This window comes from Carcharodon carcharias, chromosome 1, assembly GCF_017639515.1.
Source record: "Carcharodon carcharias isolate sCarCar2 chromosome 1, sCarCar2.pri, whole genome shotgun sequence".
Classification (NCBI taxonomy): domain Eukaryota; kingdom Metazoa; phylum Chordata; class Chondrichthyes; order Lamniformes; family Lamnidae; genus Carcharodon; species Carcharodon carcharias.
In genome coordinates, this window is record NC_054467.1 from 240,525,079 (window position 1) to 240,545,514 (window position 20,436).

General features: G+C 44.5%; 1 protein-coding gene across 8 annotated transcripts in view; it reads left to right on the top strand.

The window, feature by feature from the left end:
- The window catches only part of ctnna2 (catenin (cadherin-associated protein), alpha 2), a 1,471,852-nt gene that overhangs the window by 439,527 nt on the left and 1,011,889 nt on the right, over nucleotides 1–20,436 (top strand). The window contains exon 7 of one of the 8 annotated variants that reach the window (XM_041198115.1): nucleotides 16,703–16,722. The exons of the other annotated variants lie outside the window; for them this stretch is intronic. Within the exon in view, the coding sequence (XP_041054049.1) occupies nucleotides 16,703–16,722 (20 nt within the window). The remainder of the gene's footprint in view (nucleotides 1–16,702; nucleotides 16,723–20,436) is intronic. 8 annotated transcript variants of the gene reach the window in all.

A 20,436-nucleotide genomic window follows, 5' to 3' on the forward strand; every position in this document is an offset into this window, starting at 1 on the left:
GAGTGTGATGGAATACTCTCCACTTGGCTGGATGAGTGCAGCTCCCAGAACACTCTAGAAGCTTGACACCATCCAGGACAAAGCAGCCCACTTGATCAACACCCCATCCACAAACACTCACTCTTTCCACCATCGACGAACATTGCCAGCAGTGTGCACCATCTACAAGATGCACTGCAGAAATTCGCCACGTCTCCTTAGGCAGCACCCTCCAAACTATGACCGCTGCCATCTAGAAGTACAAGTGCAGCAGATACAATGGAACACCACCACCTGGAAGTTCCCCTCCATGCCACCATCCTGACTTGGAAATATATTGCCATTCCTTCACTGTCCATCGGTCACTCCTGGAACTCCTTCCTTAACAGCACTGTGGGTGTACCTACACCACATGGTAGCGGTTCAAGGAGGCAGCTCACCACCACCTTCTAGAGGATGATTGGGAATGTGCAATAAATGTTTGCCTAGTCAGTGAACCCCACATCCGATAAACGAATAATAATTCTTTTTAAAAGCCCATTGCTTTGCTACAGTTATTTCCACTAACCTTGGGTTGTAGGCTATCTGGCCTAGCTCCGTTTTTGCCCCAATGAAGGCGGCTCTCTCCAGTTATTTATTCCTACTCCAGATTGCCAAGTGTCCTTTCTACTATCCTAAAGCTTATGATACAAATATCACTGCCTGCCAAATTTCCTCCCACTGACAGTTCATCTACTTGGTACAGTTCATTCCCAAGAGGCAGGTCTAGCAGTGCCTCCTTTCTTGTTGGACTGGACACTCACTGCTGTCGAATATTCTCTTGAATATGCTATAGGAACTTTTGTCCCTCTCTGCCTTTTACGCTACCACTATCCCAGTCTATATTCAGGTAATTAAAGTCCCCCATTATAACTATAATTGTGAACTTTTTGTTCCTTCGCTCTTGCAAATTGATTCTGTCCTTGAATGCTCTGGTACATTCTCTTTCTCTCGCACTGCAATGCTCTCTTTAACCAATACAGCCACCCCTCCTCCTTTTCTCCTCTGCCCCATATTTTCTGAACACCTTGTACCCAGGAATATTTAACAACCAGTCCTGCTCTCCCTTGAGTCAGGTCCCTGTTATCATCATAACACTGGATGGCCTGTAACTTTTTTTACATTTGTTTATGGGATGTGGGCATCACTGGCCAGGTAGCATTTATTACCTATCCCTTGCTGCCCTTTTTTCAGAGGGCACTTAAGAGGCAACCACATTGCTGGAGTCACATGGAGGGCAGAAGATTTCCTTCCCTAAAGCCGCTGGGGTTTTTACAACAATGATTTCATCATTAGGCTTTTAATTTTTAGAATTCAAATTCTACCACCTGCATGGTGGGATTCAAACCCAGGTCCCCAGGGCATTACCCTCGGTCTCTGGTACACTAGTTCAGTGACAATACCACCACGCCATCACCTCCTCTTTATGTATTCACATACATGCAGTATAAACCTGATTTGGACTTCATTACTTTCTCCCTTACTCCAACTCTGCCTATTAACTTACTGTTCTCTATTCTAGTGTTATCTGTCTCTACCAGTATTTTGTGCACCTTGATTACTCTAAGATTCTCTCCTGATTCCCACACCCCTGCCAAGTTAGTTTGAAGCCCCCCCCCCTCCTACAGCACTAGCAAAACGCCCTCCAAGGAACTCAGTCCTGGCTCTGTTCAGGTGTAACCCATCCGGCTTATACTGGTGCCATCTCCCTCTGAGACAATACCAGTGTCCCATGAGTCTAAAGCCCTCCCTCCTGCACCATCTTTCTAGCCATGCATTCATCCACTTTATCCTCCAATTTTTGTACTCACTTGCACGTGGCTCTGGGAGTAATCTGGAGATCGCTACTTTTGAGGTCCTGTTGCTAATTTTCTACCTAGCTCCCTAAATCCTGTCTGCAGGACAACATCCCCCTTCCTACCTAAGTCATTGGTACCAACATGGACGGCAGCCTCTTGCTGCTTACCATCCCCCAGAAGAATGTCCTGTATTCACTCAATGTCATCCTTGACCTTGGCACCAGGGAGGCAACATATTTTCCTGGAGTCATGTCTATGGTCGCAGAAACGCCTGTCTGTTCCCCTAACTATTGAATCCCTTATCACTCTTGATCTTCCTTTCTTCTTCCTCCCCTCCTGTACAGCCAAGCTGCTTGTGGTACCACAAACGTGGCTCTGATTGAACTGGTCTACGGAACCAAACACCTCACCAGTATCCAAAGCGGAAAGCTGATTTGCGAGCGGGACCTCAGGGGATTCCTGCGCTACTTGCTTGGTTCTCTTGGACTGCCTGGCGGTCATCAATTCCCTTCTTGCCTCCATGCTCCTAACCTGCTGTGTGACCACCTCTCTGAACATAACTCTCAGCCTTACAGGTGTACCATAGCGACTCCAGCCACTGCTCGAACTCCAAAACCCAGAGCTCAAGTTTCTGCTGCTGGCAGCACTTCCTGCACATGGTCGCCCAGGTCACCAGTAGTATCCACAACTTCCCACATATTACAGGACATGCATTCCACAGGACCAAGCTGCCCTGTCATTTCCTAACTTTACTTCCCTTATGTTAACTTTATTTTACTTTGCTTTACTTATCTGACTTATCGTTACTGGCCCTGACTTCCCTTTATCCCTAGTGTTTCTTACTCAATTCCAAATAGCTACTTCTTTAAAAATAATACGCTTTTCTGATTTACAGCTATTCAAAGGAACTACCTTACAGCAGTTCCTTATCAACCAATGAACTTACTGTTTTCTTGTGATGTCATTGTTTGATTTTTTTTTCTTGACTCAGCACCGATGGTGAGGTTTACACCCAGTCTCTAGCTGCTCCTGTTCCCGACTTAGAATAATTCCTATGTATATCATAACTCTTTCCCCCATGCACCGAATTCCCACGTGAGCCTAATTCGCTACTTACTTGGTCTCTGTCTCACTCTGACATAGTCATCTGTCTCCTCACCCACCCCTTACTGATGCCACCTCATTTGAAGATTTCTTGCTTATTATTATTCCCAGATCATCCTGGAAGGTAAGGATAACTTCTGATTTCTTTTTCTACTGTAAATTATGTTCTTAAACCCCTTTGCCCTGTCTCTTCCAGCCTCACCTCCAACCAGTGTGAGGAGCACACAGACCTCTTTGTCACTAAGGTTGAGACTATCCATCCTGCTGGCTATAACGCTACCCTCCCTTTCCCTGGCCCACCAGGCCAAACTTCTTCTATGGCTCCCCATCGACCCCCGTCCTATCCCTGAACTTGCATCTTTTCTATCTCACCTATCAGAGCTCATGCCCCCTCAGAACACATCTTGTCCATGAGACTCACCTCATGCTTCCTTGACCCTGTTCTTAGTAAACTGCTGGCCACCCAACTCCTTCCAGGCTCCTGTGTTAATTGATATTTTTAATGGTTCTCTCTCCTCAGGTAATGATCCTAACACAGCCTGGTACTGAACTAAGTCTTAAAGGCCAAGATTGTTCCAAGTTCTAATTTAGCTGATTTCAGCTGGGTTGGTTATAGAGCCACAAGGAGGGGAATAATCAACCAGTGGGAGCCGCTCCTGATGATTGTTCATTGACTGGCATTGGAAATCATTTTTGGATGTTGGCCAATGACAGGATTATGGTTTCCCTGACGAATAGACTGTTGATGTGCACTGTCCAGATTTGCACATAAAACATGGTTAGTTTAGCAAAGGTGTTGAAGGGTGGCAAGTGCTGAGAGCCACACGCCAATATGAATTAGCACTTTCAGGAGCTGAAATTTGGAGAAGAAAATAAATCAATTAATGTTAGAGGGATGGAGCCAAAGTACGACATGACAAAACAGGACAGAGATTGGTAGTGAAATGCAGCATATGCCACATTTGAGAACAAGAGGGGAGACAAGGGGCAGAATTTTGAGTTTGGTGTGCGGGCATGTGAAATGTAGCTCCCCACTGGCCAGGAAGCCGAGCGGCTGCGGGGACCTGTCGGCTGCCAGGACCAATGGCGACCTGACGGCTGGTTTAAAAATGGCCAGGAAGGCTTCGGAAGGCTGCCACAGAAGAAAGTCTGTTCTGCATTAGCAAAGTGATACAGTCGAGTGCGGCTTGAGACACCAGGCGAGAGGGCAGGTCGGGTGGGCACTCGGCCCCCTCTTTTCAGATGAGTGTCTCACGGTCCTCCTGAAGGAGGTGGCTGCCAGGAGGGGCACTCTTTTCCCTAGAGATGGGAGGAAGAGGCCACCGCACCTCACAAAGAGGCTGTGGGAGGAGGTGGCAATGCTGGTTAGCAGCCATGACGTGGAGCGGCGCACATGAGTACAGCGCCAGAAGAGGTTCAATGATCTGTTGCACTCAGGAAGGGTGAGTACCATGTTGGTATGGGTCAGTGTACCGAAGTGTTAAGGTGTGGCCATCCTCCCATAGACCTCAGGGGTGCTAGGGTCTGATTGTAACTGTCAATGATGCTGGAGCTGGCCCTGGCTGCTTGGATTGAGTGCCTTGTGGCTCGAGGGCCATGACACGGATGTGCCCTGCAAGGTGTTCCTCAGCTGGGGTTGACCAGACTGCAATGGCGCTGCAGGCAGAGAATGGACTAACCAATGCTCTTCTGTCCTTTCAGGAGAAGACAAGCCATAACCAATCAGAGAGGTCACATAAAGGCAGAGGCCCGCCCAACCTGCTGCTGCTGACTAGGTTTGAGCAGGATGCCCTTGAGCTGAAGAGCCCGCACGCTTCACATGCAACAGGGTGGTGGAGGGGCGGGGGTGCCAGATGAAGGTAAGAGCACAATGCACAGAGGTGAGAGTTTCGGATTGTGCAACCATTCTGGTGTAGTCTCTTCATTGATGGCAACCACAAACCTGGAGTCCCCATTGATCATTGAAAGACAATGGCACCATGATGCAGATCTCAATTGTCTCTGTGCCTGTCATGCACAGTGACAGTGTGATGACTTTAGCTAATGACATGTCCTTGTTCTGCCTTTTAGATTCGCCAGCACACACTTGCTCTCTGGACCCAAAGGGCCACCCCTGACACTGGAGGACCACCAGGCTTCATGTGTACCTGCGCCACACCCTATCTCTGAGCCAGGCACCAGCGCAGATACCAGCACCTTGGTGGGCATTAGATTGGCGGCTAGAATGTCGTTGCACATTGGTGAGGGCACTTCACACTTGCTTAAGGCACAGGCGGAGGCAGAGAGTGCCCAGGGTGCTGGCAGCCGGAGGACTACTGAGGACCAGGACGATGCTCAGTCGAAGGCAGATGATGAACCTCTGGACTTGTCCATTAGTGGGGAGATGCTTGATGTCCAGTGGGATGTGTGGAAGATCTGGCGGAGATCCATGAGGATTTGCGGCCATGGTCTTTGTTGTGGAGGAGTCTATGTGGAACATGAGCGCTGCGATGACCCTCATGGCCGAGCGCATGTCCTCCGTTGAGACAGCGGCGACTCTCATGAAGAGGCAGCTCCAGGGACAGAATCAAGGGTTCCAGGGGTTGCACTCTGACCTGCAAACCCTTACACGGGCAATGACCTCAGGTGGTCAGTGCCAGTGTGTGAGATGGATGAGGCAACCAATATCCCAGTTAGGTCCCTGTCCATCAGTGGTGAGCAGGGAGGTCCAGAGTGAACTTATGTTGGCGCATGAGCTGCTCATCACCTCTGCAGGCTCCTCTCAGGGTCCTCTGGATGACGGCAGCAGCTCCTCCTCCCCTCTGCCAGTGACCATCACACCTGATGAGGCTGCGATGACTGGGGAGATGCCAGCCATGGCACTGGCTACACCGTCCCAGTTGGGGCCAGCACAGGCTCTACTAGCTAGAGGACGATCGTCAAGGTCATCAAGGCCAACAAGTCAGCAGAGTCAGCAGCCTGTTTCCAATGACGATGCCAGCAATAGGAGGGGTGGCACCAAAACATAGCATTCGGAAACATAAGTTTAAGGCACAATGAGCAGAAGAAGGATTGTTCACATGTGATTTTCTGTTTACTTATGTTTGGTTTATATGTCTGCAGGTGGGGACATCAACACCAGTAATGCGTTCAATATGACAATAACATTAACATTGCTTTAGTTCTGAAGGCCTGAGTTTGTGTCACCATTTTTCTTTCTAGTGCAGAGTACGCCAATGTGTAATGCTGGACCTGAGTGGCTGGATACTTTATTGCACAGGCATTGAGTGGATTTTGGGTGCAAATGAAAGTCATTTCAGACATCCAGGATGGCGGCGGCAGCGCATGAGGTGGTAACGCTTATTTGGTAGCCTAGCTGAAGGAGGGTTGGATCAAGGCGCCGTGGTGTCCCTGCCTCCCTGGAGGTTACCGAGGTATGCCTCCACACCCTCAGCATTCTCCTCACCGTGCTGCTCTTCTGACTCACTACTGGACTCATCATCAATAGCCTGTGCAGCTGCGTCAAGATCCTCTTCTTCCAGTGGGTCCCCTCTTACCAGTGCCACATTGTGGAGAGTGCAGCATGCAGCCACTATCAGTGGCACCTGCTCTGGGAGGTATTGTAGCGCACCCCCTGAACGGTCCAGGCATTGGAAGTGCATCTTGAGAAGATCTATGGTCTTCGCTACCACCGCCCTTGCGGAAGCATGTCTCGTATTGTAACGCTGCTCTGCCTCTGTTCTTGGGTGGTGGAGAGGCACCATAAGCCACCTTTTCATCCGTGTCACCCAGCAACCATCTGTCCAGTCGGGCTGGAGCACTAAAGAGCCTCGGCACCTGTGAGAGTCTCAGGATGTGAGCGTCGTGGGAGCTGTCAGAGTACCTTACACAGACCTACAGAATATACATCCTATGGTCACACACTATCTGCACATTCATGGAATTGAATCCCTTCCTGTTGATAAAGGCACCCGATTGACCCACTGGTGCATTGATGTACACAAGTCTGCTGTCGATGGCAGCCTGGATGCGGGGGAACCCAGCAATCGCTGCATAGCCTCTGACTCACTCAGCCTGGCTTGCCTTATCCATACGGTAAAGAATAAAGGTCAGTACCCGTCTGAGCATAGTTTCTGTCACTAGCTTCACGCAACTGTGGACAGCTGATTGGGAGACTCCACACAGATCCCCCACTGACCCCTGGAAAAAGCTGGAAACTTAGAAGTTGATGGCCACTGTGACCTTCAGAGCCACCAGCGTGGTGTGTCCACTCACACAGTTGGAGCTGAACTCAGGCCCAATCATCTGACAAATGGAGATTACAGTTTCCCTTGAGAGGTGTAGCCTCCTTCTCAGACTTATTGAGGTAACTGCATCGCCGCCTGTATACCCTGACAGCAGGTTAATGGCGTCTTCTGCGGCTCCTTCCACCTTAGACTTCCTGCTGGCCTTGTGCCCCTTGTGCCTACACCTCTCCTCCCACAGGTCCCTCCCTGGAAGCTGCACTGGGGCACCTGGCCTCCTCTCCCTTCTGCCTCAGGAGGAGGTGTGGAGACCGTAATCCCCATTACCAGGGTAACGGAAGGCTGTCTGATACCTGGATCCTCCGGGGGCCTTTGAGACACCAATACGTCCTGAAATGAAGCCTAGAAATGCTAAGAATGAAGCCCCGAACAGAGTTGAGGCTGCCAAGTACCAATAAACAACCAGCAGCAAACTATCTCCAAAACTCCTCACAACTCACCCTGGCAATGCTGCTGACCCTTTTTATCCTGCCGTTGTTGAGGTTTAGCAAATTGTCAGCTGCCTGCTTTGCCCGTGCGACAAGCGACAAATCACACGGACAATGTAAAATCCAGCTTAATTGCCTTAACTGGCCTCGTAATTGATGGCAGGCACGGCTCCAACTCCCACGCACACCCGCAGAGTGAAACATTGCACTAGTTCGCAATGATGTCAGGACGCTCACCCGATGGTCATCACGCGCTATTTTACGCTCGAGCGGGTCAGGCACCCGCCCGCTGAATCAGCTAAATATTCTGCCCTTAGAAAATGTAATGCAGTATTTTGCTCAAAAAGACCAGTAAGTCATTATATTGTTCATGCCCAAAGATGACCAGAGGCATACTAGTAACAGGGTAGGCTCAGAGGCTTCAGCTTTGATGTTGTCTTTGATGATTGAAACCGTTAACATTATAAGGCACTGAATCAAAGAGAAAAAATTAATTTCTATTATGTAAATTAAAATAACCATGAAAGCTACTAATTTTTTGAAGAAGCCAACTGACTTCCTAATGTCTAATGCTCCCTATGGGGATGTAGTAGCATAGTAGTATTCCAGAGACTTTAAGTAATGCTCTGGGAACGCAGGTTCAAGTCCCACCATGGCAGATGGTGAAATTTGATTTCAATAAAAATCTGGAATTAAAAGTCTGATTATGACTACAAAACCATTGCTATAAAAACCTATCCGGTTCACTAATGCCCTTTAGGAAAGGAAATCTGCTGTCTTTACCTGGCCTGGCCTACATGTGATTCCAGACCCACAGCAGCGTGGTTGACTCTTAAATGCCCTCTGAACAAGGGCAATTTGGGTTAGGCATTAAATGCTGGTCTAGCCAGCAATGTCCACATCCCATGAACGAATAAAAAAAAAAGTCTGACCTACACACCAAGTGGTTGCCCTTTCCCCTTTGAAATGGCCCAGCAAGTCACTCAGTTATACAAACTGTCATTACTCAAGAAGAAGGGAAACTAGGGACAGGCAATAAATGTGGCCTTGCCAGTATTATATTAGCCATATCTGAAGGTTGCATAAAATTTTATAGAGTTACAAAGAGCAGAAACAGGCCATTCAGCTCAACTAGTTGGTTCTGGTGTTTAGTCTTCTCTACCGCCACCTCGCAGCATATCTTTTTTATGCCCTTTTCTCTCATATAACTGTCTAGTTTCCCTTTAAAGTTGTCTAAACCATTTACCTCAACCATTTCATTTTGTTTGGCTTATATGTTTCACCTGTTTCTAGAATTTACATTCAAAATAGAGATAGTTCAATCCAAAACCTGTGAGTTGCCTACTTCAATATATTTGAAAAAAACTAAGGCAGGTATGAGTTCTGATGAACAGTACCTAGCTGAAATATCAATGTATTTTTCTCGATTCCAGTTATTAATGATCCTATTGTGATCATCCACCATTTACAATTTGTACTTTAATCAGCTGAGTATTGTTTGCTAGTGAGAAATACGCAGGGCTTCTGTTTGATCAATTTGCACTCCAGACTGAATCCTATAGGTTTTTGAGAATCCAAGGATCAGAGATTGCATGGAGTGACAATCACCTTTGGATTGCCACTCCGCTCCTTTTTAATTATCTGATTTCTTGCGCAATCTTCCAACCCGGGCCTGGTGAGAAATGTGCAGCACAGCAGCTCCTGAGTTCTTTCAGTGCAGTGCAGGGGAAGTGTCAGAAGGGTAGTTAGGCAGTGTGGGTCTTTGGGTGATGGAGAGTTAGTGGGTGGGGTGGTGGGGGGCAGTCAGGCTGTCCAGCTGGGGGCCTGGGAGGGGAGTCAGTACCATAGTTACCCAGGAGCTAAAAGTGGTTTTAATCCTTCTAACTCACGGGTAATTATTCTACTAAAACAGTTGGAACCACCCGAATTCTTGGTTTAAATCAGTGCATTGGATGATTCCAGGCACTGGGTAATTGCCCATTGGAAGTTTAAACTTCCCAGGCAATTCCTGTGCTGTCCTTGCATGACAACTTCTGCAGGGTGTTGCGGGCTCCCCCTATGCATCTTCTGGGACACTCAAGTTCTGGGCCCAAATCTTATTGACTATTTTTGTTAGAACCAACAGCTAAACTTACCCAAAGTTAGGATAAAAATTCAGTTTAAAGCTATCTGGGACATTCAATGGCAAATCTCTAAATTAAACATGCTTAGTCATTTGATTATGTCCATTGCAACTGTAAAAAAAGGAAGGCTTGTACTTCCACCGGATGTCTCAAAGCACTTTGCAGCCAATGAAATACTTTTGAATGTAGTTATTGTTCTAATGTAGGAAACACAGTAGCCTGTCTGCCTACAACAAACTCCTACAAACAGCAATGTGAGAATGACCAAATGATATTTTTATCATGTTGGCCGAATGATAACTAATAATCAGGATATCAGGGATAACTCGCCTGCTTTTCTTCAGGATATTGCCATGGGATCTTTTATGTCCATCCAAGCAAGCAAATGGGGCCTTGGTTTAACATCCAAAAGACAGCACCTCCAACAGTGCAGCACTCCCTCTGTATTGGATGGAATGTTAGCAATTTACAATAACAATGTATATTTATGTAGCGCCATTAACATAATGAAACATCCCAAGCTCCTCACAGGAGCATTATAAAATAAAGTAGGACACTATAATGGTAAGGTCACTGGAGTAGTAATCCAGAGGCCCAGGCAATGCTCTGATATGGGTTCAAATCCTGTCACAGGAGCTGGTGAAATTTAAATTCACTTAATAAAGCCTGGAATTGAAAGCTAGTCTCTGTAATGGTGACCATGGAACTATCATTGATTGTTGTAAAAAAAGACCCCATCTAGTTCACTTATGCCCCTTTAAGGAAGGAAATCTGCCATCTTTACCTGATATGGGTTATGTAATTCCAGATCCACTGCCCTTGGCCTATGAAGGCTATCAATTCAAGGGCTATTAAGATTCTGGCCTTGCTAGAGACACCCAAATCCCATGAAATATTTTTTTAAAAAGCCACATAAAGAGATATTAGGTCAGATAATCAAAAACTTGGTCAAGAGTTGCATTTTAAGATCTGTTTTAAAGAAGGAAAGTGAAGTGGAGAGTTATAGGGAGGGAATTCCAGAGCTTGTGTCCTCAGAAGCTGAAGGCATGGCCACCAATGGTGGTGCAGTTATATTTGGGAATGCTGAAGAAGAGCACAGAGGGTTGTAGGGTTGGAGGAGATTACGGAGATATGGAGGGGCAAGGTCATAGAAAGATTTGAAAACAAGGATGAGAATTATAAGATCAAGACATTGCTTAACCAGGAGCTAATGTAGATCAGTGAGCATGGGGGAGATAAGGGAACAGATCCTCTGATGACTCACTATCTGGTTTTGTTTCCTGCCACTGTAATTAATGCCTCTTCAATCAAGTGCTTTCAGGTGATTGACAGATAACTGCCACTCCAGGCAGTTCTCCACTTAACAAGTTAGTCTAATTTATTTATGTCAGATCTTGATTCTTAATCTGTGGATAAACCTGAAAAGGATTTACCATGTGAGCCTATTTCGCTACTCACTCAGTCTCTGTCTCACTCCGGCATAGTCGCCTGTCTCCTCGTGTGCCCCTTACTGACCATAATAGATGTGTGTTCTCACACTTGTCAAAGTGCAACAGTGGTGCCTACCTTGAAAAGGCAGCAGCAACTCAAAGCAGTGGGATGCCAGAAGTTAGATTGTTTGGAAAAAAAAGAAAGCATTGCAGGAGAACTGAGATGTTTGACTAAAAGGCAAGGTAGTGACAAGAGTAATCTTAATCCAGCTAATTAATCCTCCCAAACACAGAGGGAAGTCACTAGTATGTCATAGACAACTGACAATTGTGGGCTTGAGCTCAGCAGACAGCAAGTAATGATAGCACTTCACGTGTGACATAATGAGCTGCAAAACTCAACTCAGAATGGTTAATTGTAATGTCATCATCCATCTTACCAGCACGTATGACACACTCTGCCCTGCGAAACAGTCGTTTTTGACAGTTGGAGGTGCAGAGCTTCAGCTGCTATTATTTATCTCACCACAACCTAGCCATATTATGCATGCCTTCTCATTGTTAGCCTCCAGATAACAGCTCTCAACCAGCTGGTATCTCAAGTCTCATTCCCTCTTCATCTATACAATAGACAATCTGCCTTTAGTACAGTGGAAGGGCATAAATAGCGCAGCTTCATTGTTCAGCTTGCTATGTTTTATTTTGCCAAATCCAATGCTATATATTCAATTTAGCCAGCATTATCTGCCTAACATCTGTCAAAACAAAGCCCACATTTGGAAACAATTGCTAAAGTTGTGAACTGTCACATGTTACTCTCCACGATACTCAGAGAGGTTAATGCAGGATGGAACCCTTTTTACCACAAATACAATTCACTGGACCATAGTGGTGAAGTTCTTGGTCAAGCTGGTTTGCTGACAATGAGTTAAGAGAACAAAAAGCTGGAAGTTTGGTGGAAGGTAGATTATTGTGAGGAAGAGGAGTAGAGAAAGTTGAACAGCTGATATTGTAGCTGCATTTTTCAGTGGAATGATCATATGATCATGGAATGTTATGTGCAGAGAAAAGTTTGTACCATGCTTTTCTCCAATTGCTCTCCTGCTTGCTCCCTCTATCTCCTGGAGTACTCTGTGCGATTCTGGTCACTGTACAATAGGAAAGATTTTACTGCATTCGAGAGGGTACAGAGGAGATTTATGAGGATGTTTCTTGGACTGAAATATTTTATTTATGAGGAAAAATTGGATAGGCCAGCATTGTTTCCTTTGCAACAGAGAGAGCTGAGGGGAGACCTAATAAAAGCGTTAAAAATTATAGGAGGTGGGTGGAGTGTGCTAAGTAAGATTATTAAGTAGTTACGCAGAAAACCATGTGGAAATACGATGTGGCGATAACAGAGACTTGGCTCAAAGAAGGACAGAAATGGGTATTTAATATTCATGGATACAAGGTGTTCAGGAAAGCTAGGAAAGGTATGAAAGGAGGAAGGGTGGCAGTATTTATTAAGGAGAACATTGCAGTGTGGGGAGAGAGGATGATCCACAGGGGTCAAGGACACAATCTATTTGACTAGAGATAAGAAACAAAAAAATTGCAATTGCTAGACATTTCTCAGTGTAATCTATAGAGGAATAATTTTGCTTGGAAGTTGCAGAGAAGTTCAAGAATTATAGAGTAGTTATAATGGGGGTCTTTAATTATCCGAATAGAGACTGGGATAGTAGTAATATAAAGGACAGAGAGGGGCAAAAGTTCCTAGAGTGTGCTCAGGGGAATTTTCTACGGCAATATTTTTCCAGTCCAACAAGAAAGGAGGCATTGCTGGATCTGGTTCTTGGGAATGAGGTGGGCCAAGTGGATCAAGTGTGAGTAGGAGAACATTTAGGAGACAGTGATCATTGTATCATAAGGATTGTTAGGTTGGCTTTGGAAAGGTCAAGAAGCACCCAGAATAAAAATAATCAACTTCAGTAGGTTAAGAATGGATTTGGCCTAAATAAATTGGAATCAAAGATTCGCAGGCAAAAGGGGAAAGGTAAGGCAAACAAATCTAGATGTTGTCATGTGGATAATATAATTGAGAACCACGTTAAATGAAGAAGGTTGTGAGGGGAATTGAAAACGCAAATATGAAAAACAGAAAGTATGAAAAGAGATTGGCAGCTACCATAAAAGGAAATCCAAAATCCTTCTATAGGTATATAAATAGCAAAAGGATGGTAAGAGGAGGAGTGGGGCCGATTAGGGACCAAAAAGGGGATTTACACATGATGACAGGGGACATGGCTGAGGTACTAAATGAATATTACTGGATACTAAGTGTCTTTACCAAGGAAGAAGATGCTGTCCTGCTTATGGTGAAAGAGGAGGTAGATCAGACACTTGAAGGGTTTAGAATTGATAAGGAGAATGTATTGGTTAGGTTATATGTACTTAAAGCTGATAAAACACCAGGACCAAATGAGATGCATCCAAGGATACAGAGGGAAGTAAGAGTGGAAATTGCAGAGGCACTGGCCATCATTTTACAATCTTCCTTAGAATTGCTGAGAAAAAGAGACATGATGTAGGAGCTTTTCAGCTTGCACCCATCAAGGCAGTTTTTACAAATACCAATAGGAAAGGAAACAGCAATTTATATTGTATGAAAAGAGAGTGCTGATTGGTTGACAAGTGGACTCTGATTGGTTGAGGTGTTGCCTCTTCCTTAGACTTGGATGGTGCCAGAGGACTGGATTACTGCAAATATTACATCCTTTTTTGAACAAGGGTGTAAGGATAAGCTTAGCAACTACAGGCCAGCCAGTTTAACCGCGGTAATGGGGAAGCTTTTAGAAATAAAGGGGGAATCTTCTGTTCTTAGCGGATGTCTTGCTCACTACCTGAAAAAGTGGTGAGACACGCACGCTGACTCTTAGGAGGAGACCCTCTGCATCTTCTGCCCATCAGACAGTTAAGGGGATAGTGGCGGGCCTTCCTTGGGATCATGGAAAACGACGTCCTGCCTGTCAAAAGCTGCTGGCCAATCAGAGGCTGGCAACTCTTGTACTTGACAGTGCCACGGAGGAGGCCATAGCTGCTGCCTAAACAACACCTCCCAGAGTCACAGGATCATAGAACAACTCAGGAAAAGCTGCTGACAGGGTGGGAGAGGTATGGGGGAGCCTCGCAGGGTGGGGGTCGCAGGGAGAGGGGGCTATGGATTTCGGCAGCAAGGCAGGGAGCTGTCTGTTGCCACCCGCTTGCCCCATGCCCATGTCCTCGATCGTGTACAGGTTAGTACAGATCGGGAGATCTCCCACCTTCCAAATGACATGCAGCCAGTCACTCAGGCCACATGTTGCAGGCCCGCATGGAGCTGAGAAGATTGTAGCAGAAGAGGCCCTTAGCGGTTATTATTGGGCCGCTTAAGGAACTCAAATGGAGACAGGGCATGAAGGTTAACCATGTGCCTTCCCGCCCAGAACTTCTGGTGGAAATGAGAAGGCGTCGGGTATCGGTGCCTTTGCCAACCTACCAAATTTTTATGCCCTCTCACCTCCTTCCTTTTTAAGGCAGAGGTAGATAGATTTGTGTTAGGCAAGGGAATCAAAGGTTATCGGGGTTAGATGGGAATGTGGAAATCGAAGCTTAAGAAGATCAGCCATGATCTTATTGAATGGTGGAGAAGGCTCGAGGGGCCGAATGGTCTACATCTGTTCCTATTTCTTATGTTCTTATGTTCCTCCCCTCCTCCAGGGGCAAAAGAATCCAGCTAATAATTCAGGACAATATTTATAGTCACTTGGGCAAATCTGTGTTCATTACGGAAAACTAGCATAGATTTGTTAAGGGAAAATTGTGTTCAACTAACTTGCTTGAGTTTTTTGATGAGGTAACAGAGAGGATTGATGAGGGTATTGCTGTCAATGTGTGGTGCACATGGACTTCCAAAAGATACTTGATAAAGTGTTACACAACAAACCTGCAAGCAAAGTTAGGGCTCATGTAATAAAAGGGACAGTAGCAACATGGATACGAAATTGGCTGAGTAACAGAAACAAAGAGTAGTGGTGAACACTTGTTTTTCAGATTGGGGGAAGGTTTATAATGGAGTTCCCTGAGGATCAATGTTAGGACCTCTGAATTTCCTGATATATATTAATGACTAGACCTTGGTGTACAGGCCACAATTTCAAAGCTTGTGGATGATACAATGGAATGATCGTGCGGACCTTTAAAAGGACAGAGACAGTTTGGTGTAATGGGTGGAATGCACTGCCTGAGAGTGTGCTGGAAGCAGGTTCAGTTGAAGCTTCCAAAGGGAATTAGACTGTTATTTGCAAAGGAAGAATGTGCAGGGTTATGGGGAGAAGCAGGGTTATGGCACTAGGGGAGTTGCTCATTTGGAGAGCCGGTGCAGACCCAATGGCCAAATGGCCTCCTTCTACGCTGTAATGATTCTGTGACAAGTGATAGATGAAATTTAATGTAAGGAAGTGTGAAGTGATTCACTTTAGTAAGAAGAATGCAGAGAAACAATATAAAATAAAAGGTGCAATTCTAAAAAGGATGCAGGAGCAGAGGGACCTGGGTGTATTTGGGCGTAAACCATTGAAGTTGGCAGGACAGGTTGAGAGAGTGGCTAATAAAGCACCCTACATCTTGAACTTTATCAATAAATCAATAGGGGTATAGAGTACACAAGCAAAGAAGTTACATTAAACTTGTATAAAGAATTGGTTTAGCCTTAACCAGAGTATTGCGTCCAATTCTGGGTACTGAAGGAAGGATGTGAAGGCATGAGAGTAGGCAGGTGATGGAATTTAAATTCAGTGAATAACCTAGAATTGAAAAGCTAGTCTCAGTTACGTTGGCCATGAAGCTATTGTCATTTGACATAAAAACCCACCTGGTTCACTAATGTCCTGTAAGGAAGGAAATCTGCCGTCCTTACCTGGTCTGGTTTACTTCAGACCCAGAGCAATGTGGTTGACTCTTAATTGCCCTCTGAAGTGGCCTGGCAAGCCACTCAGCCGAAGTTCAATTAGGGATAGGCAACAGATGCTGTCCTTGCCAGCAATGTTCAGACTGGAAAAGTTAGGATTGTTTCCCTTGGAGAAGATACATTTGAGAGGAGATTTATTGGAGGTATATAGAGGGTCTAGAGAGAGTAGATTGGGAGAAACTATTTTGATTGGTGGAAAGATCGAGAGCCACAGGGCACAGATTTAAGTTAATTGGCAAAGAAGCTATGGTGAAATGAGGGAAAACTTATTCATGCAGCGAATAGTTAGGACCTGGAATGCACTGCCTGGGAGTATGCTGGATGCAGATTCATTCAAGGCATTCAAGGGGGAATTGGATTATGATCTGAAAAGTAAGAATGCGCAGGGTTACTGGGAGAGGCAGGGGAATGGCACATGTGAATTGATCCTTCAGATGGCCAGCACAGACATGTTGAGTGAACAGCCTGTACTATAATATTCTGTGATATTTGGCAAGACATACTCAAAATTAAGTTGTACAGCTGAGAATATGGCACCTGGTGGACAGTTTTTGAACTTGCCATTACTGCTGGTGGGTAATTCTGGATGTGGCGGTAGGGACATGTGGAGTAAGCAGGCTTCTTGGTGCAATTCCAACTCTGGCTCATTCAAGAAATTCTCCAAAATGGGCAGAGAAAGATTTGCACCTTAGTTTTCTGTAATGTAAGGAGCAACTGGTGGCTTTGGAGGTTGAAGTAAGATTGTTGGTGATGGAACAAATTCTAGAAGGAGTGGACTTGATAGGTCAAATGGCTTTTACCTACTCTGGATTTTGCTTTGATACTAATTAACTGCCCCTGTTACCTTACTTACAATATTTAATATGTTAATATTGTGATCAGTCAGAGATCCAAAATGCATACTGGAATTTCACTAGTCATTCCTCTCCTACATCTTTGCAAGCATTTCCCTTAGGAATGCTAGAATAATTATTCTATTATGCTCAGTTCCATACTTCCATTTCTTCTTTCAAATACTGGAGTGACAAATACTAGTCTCTAGTATTTAATGAGTTCTTGAAAATATTAGCAGCAGCCCAAGTTATTTCTAAAAAATTCCTGAGTGTCTGAGGAGTTTCGCAGAAATATCTTTCCTCAAGTTTTTTCACAACACAAATGGCGTGCAACACTTGCATTTGTAACCTCAGTGCACTACTTTGATTAGAAACATTTTTCTAATGTGTAACACGCACATACATATAATTCAAAGATTGAGTTTGCTGTATCATTTATTGAAGTCACTAGTTTCAATGATTTGAGTGCACTTTACCCAAAGGTACAGCTTTGTTACATTTAATTTTCTGCAAAAGTGGTAGCAATAAATCCAACAAAAACACTATTCACAATTATGGTTTTAGATCCTTCTTAAATACCTGATCAGTACTAACAGCATCTCAACATACTAGAACATTTCTTAATAACATAGACTACTCTTCTGTTTTTTTGCCATGTTCTCCTCTGTCCTGAACACAAGAGCATATTAATATATATTTAAGATCCAGGTAGGGACCAGTGATGCCTGTTGTAAAGTAGACAACATTTGAATTCCCAGGTATTTACTTGTAGAATAAATCCACAAGATTCCATAGTTTAAACAAACAGAAGAAATTTTACTATACGAAAGTCAGCAAAACTAATGCTTAACACTATCTATCTTATGCTCTAACATACAGACTTAATAAGAGGTAAACATGAATTAACAGGAAAAATGTGGTTGAACACAAGCCACAAACTGCACACCAAATGGCAGACACAACCAAGACAGGCCCCACAAATTTCTCAGCAACCCATTCAAATGTTAGTGATCACTGAAAGTCACCAAAATCCATTATAACTATTCCTCACAAGGGATTTCAGCTCCTCTCTTTCAAGGATCTAGCCTCTGATTTTCTTCAACAGCAGCTCCAATTCATGCTCTTATATTCAGGACAGAGAACATGGAATTCAGACATCCCCAACGACTGCTTGTTCCCAGCTGCTCAGTGTCTTCTCCTGAGACTTCATCCCACTGGATTCACAAGGTTGTATGCCAGCATCTAATTATCGGCATGATTCCACCTTTCTAGCTGCTTTGAGCAAGACACCACTGCTCGTGGGCTTTCATTTGCCCCAACTTCTAGCTTCACAGAGTAGGCAGCTTCACTGAGCTGACAACTGCTCCCAGGCTTCTCTAAGATCCAACCTCCTAAGCTGTAATGGGCAACTACTGCTCTGGGCCATCTCTGAGCCCCAGCTGCAGGGAGCTAATGACAACACTTCAGCTCTACGGAGCTAGCAACCTTCTGCTGCCTCCTCAGCTCTGGACTAACCTTGTCACGAGGGCTAATTTTGCACTGCACACCGGTCCCATGGGCACATTTTCGCACTGTTCACCAGGTCATGTGAGCAAGCTTTTCATGCCATCTTTCCAGGTCCTATGGTCAGGTTTTCAGTTAAAAAAAATTCCTTAGGCAATTTTTTGCACATGCACGGTCTGTCCCCCTGCATCTCTCTGCAATTGTGTCAATGTCGGGCCTCATCTCCATGGCAATGCACCATAGAAGCATTGACAGCAGGCTACATTCCTGCCGTTGGTTTTCATTCTGAGTGAGATCTGGCCTGGATGCACTCTTGGATCTCCTGAAACACTTGCACCTGGGACATATCTGTTAGGCAACAAGTGCAGACCCCAGCAATGCTGGGGCAGGATAAGATCAGCACACCGGAGACCCAAGCATGGCAGGAGATGTTGTCCTTGGCCCTGAAACACACGGCGCAAACGCAAAAAGAAATTCTCTCATAAAGCACTAAGTGGGTTCTTCTGGACAGCCATTGGGAATCAACCACATTGTATAACTAAAAACAAGAATGGTTCTTTGATTTTATGGCACTTGTACAGAAATGCAGATGATGTTAGCGTGGTCCGTTTTCTGCAATTTCTCTTTTATCTTTTATTGCTGATTCCATCCATTGTATTTATGACTCATTTCCTTTTGTTTACTATCGTGATTGCCATGGTGGCTATGACTGAACGTGCTAAAAGCACTCATAGTACACACCATTTCCCTTCAGCTACATATTGCTCCTGAAATATTAGCATTTCAATAAAACGCTGCAAGGAGCAGCAATTGATTATTAAAGCACATAATTTGCCAGAACTGTCAGCATATTTAGCTTGAAACAAAACACTTTCTCTTTAGTTAGTAATATTTACACATCTACAGACTGAAAAACAAGAATTAAATAGTAAATGATCAAACAGTAATGATCAGAGCTGAGTTTTATAAAGAAAGATGATAGACCTGAACTGAATATATTAAACAATATGGGTTTTTCATAAGCTTTTTTGTTTTATAATTATAGACCTTATCATATTCATCTCATCCAGATGTGATCCCTTCCTGCTAAGCATCAGTGATTAAATGAGAAATCACAGGTTGCAGGTACATTTATAAATTGCAATTCAGGGTTTTTTTGGACTGAGCAGGAGGGACATAGATAGTGGCACATTAAATAATGCTAATCCTGATTACAAGCTATACAAGATAGGAGACAACGGATCTCCAAAGCTACTGTTCTAACGCCTTTAATACATTACTTCACATCATATGAACTCTTGATAGCAATCTCAAAAAAAAGTTCCACTTCAAAAAAATCAATTTGGTTTTAAAGTTAATGATGATTGTATTACTGTCCAACCATATCTTGTGGTATTCATTTAACAGTAATCAACCTAAATGTAAATTAGTCAAAATGCCTCATTAATTTACATGGTTTCATTTGCTAGAAATAAACCAGTTCATTCCAGACCAATGCCTGGTTTTGGTAATAACGTGGAACGCATCTCATGCTTGCTTGAGCAAAAGGTGATGGAAGGGGAAAAATAGAATATGAGAGTAAACTACACAGAAATATAAAAAGAGAGTAGCCAAAGTAAACATACAAATTAGGAGTAGACCACTCAGCCCTTCAAGCCTCCTCCACCATTCAATAAGATCATGATTGATCTGATTGTAACCTCCTGTCAACCCACAATAACCTTTAACCAGTTGAGTTCCTCAGGGGTCAGTGTTGGGACCCTTGCTCTTCCTGATATATTTTAATGACCTATACTGTGGTGTGCAGGGCATCATTTCAAAATGTGCAGATGACACAAAGATTGGAAGTGTTGTCAATTGTGATGAGGATAGTCTTGAACTTCAAAAGGACTTGGACATGTTGGCGGATTGGGCAGACAAGTGGC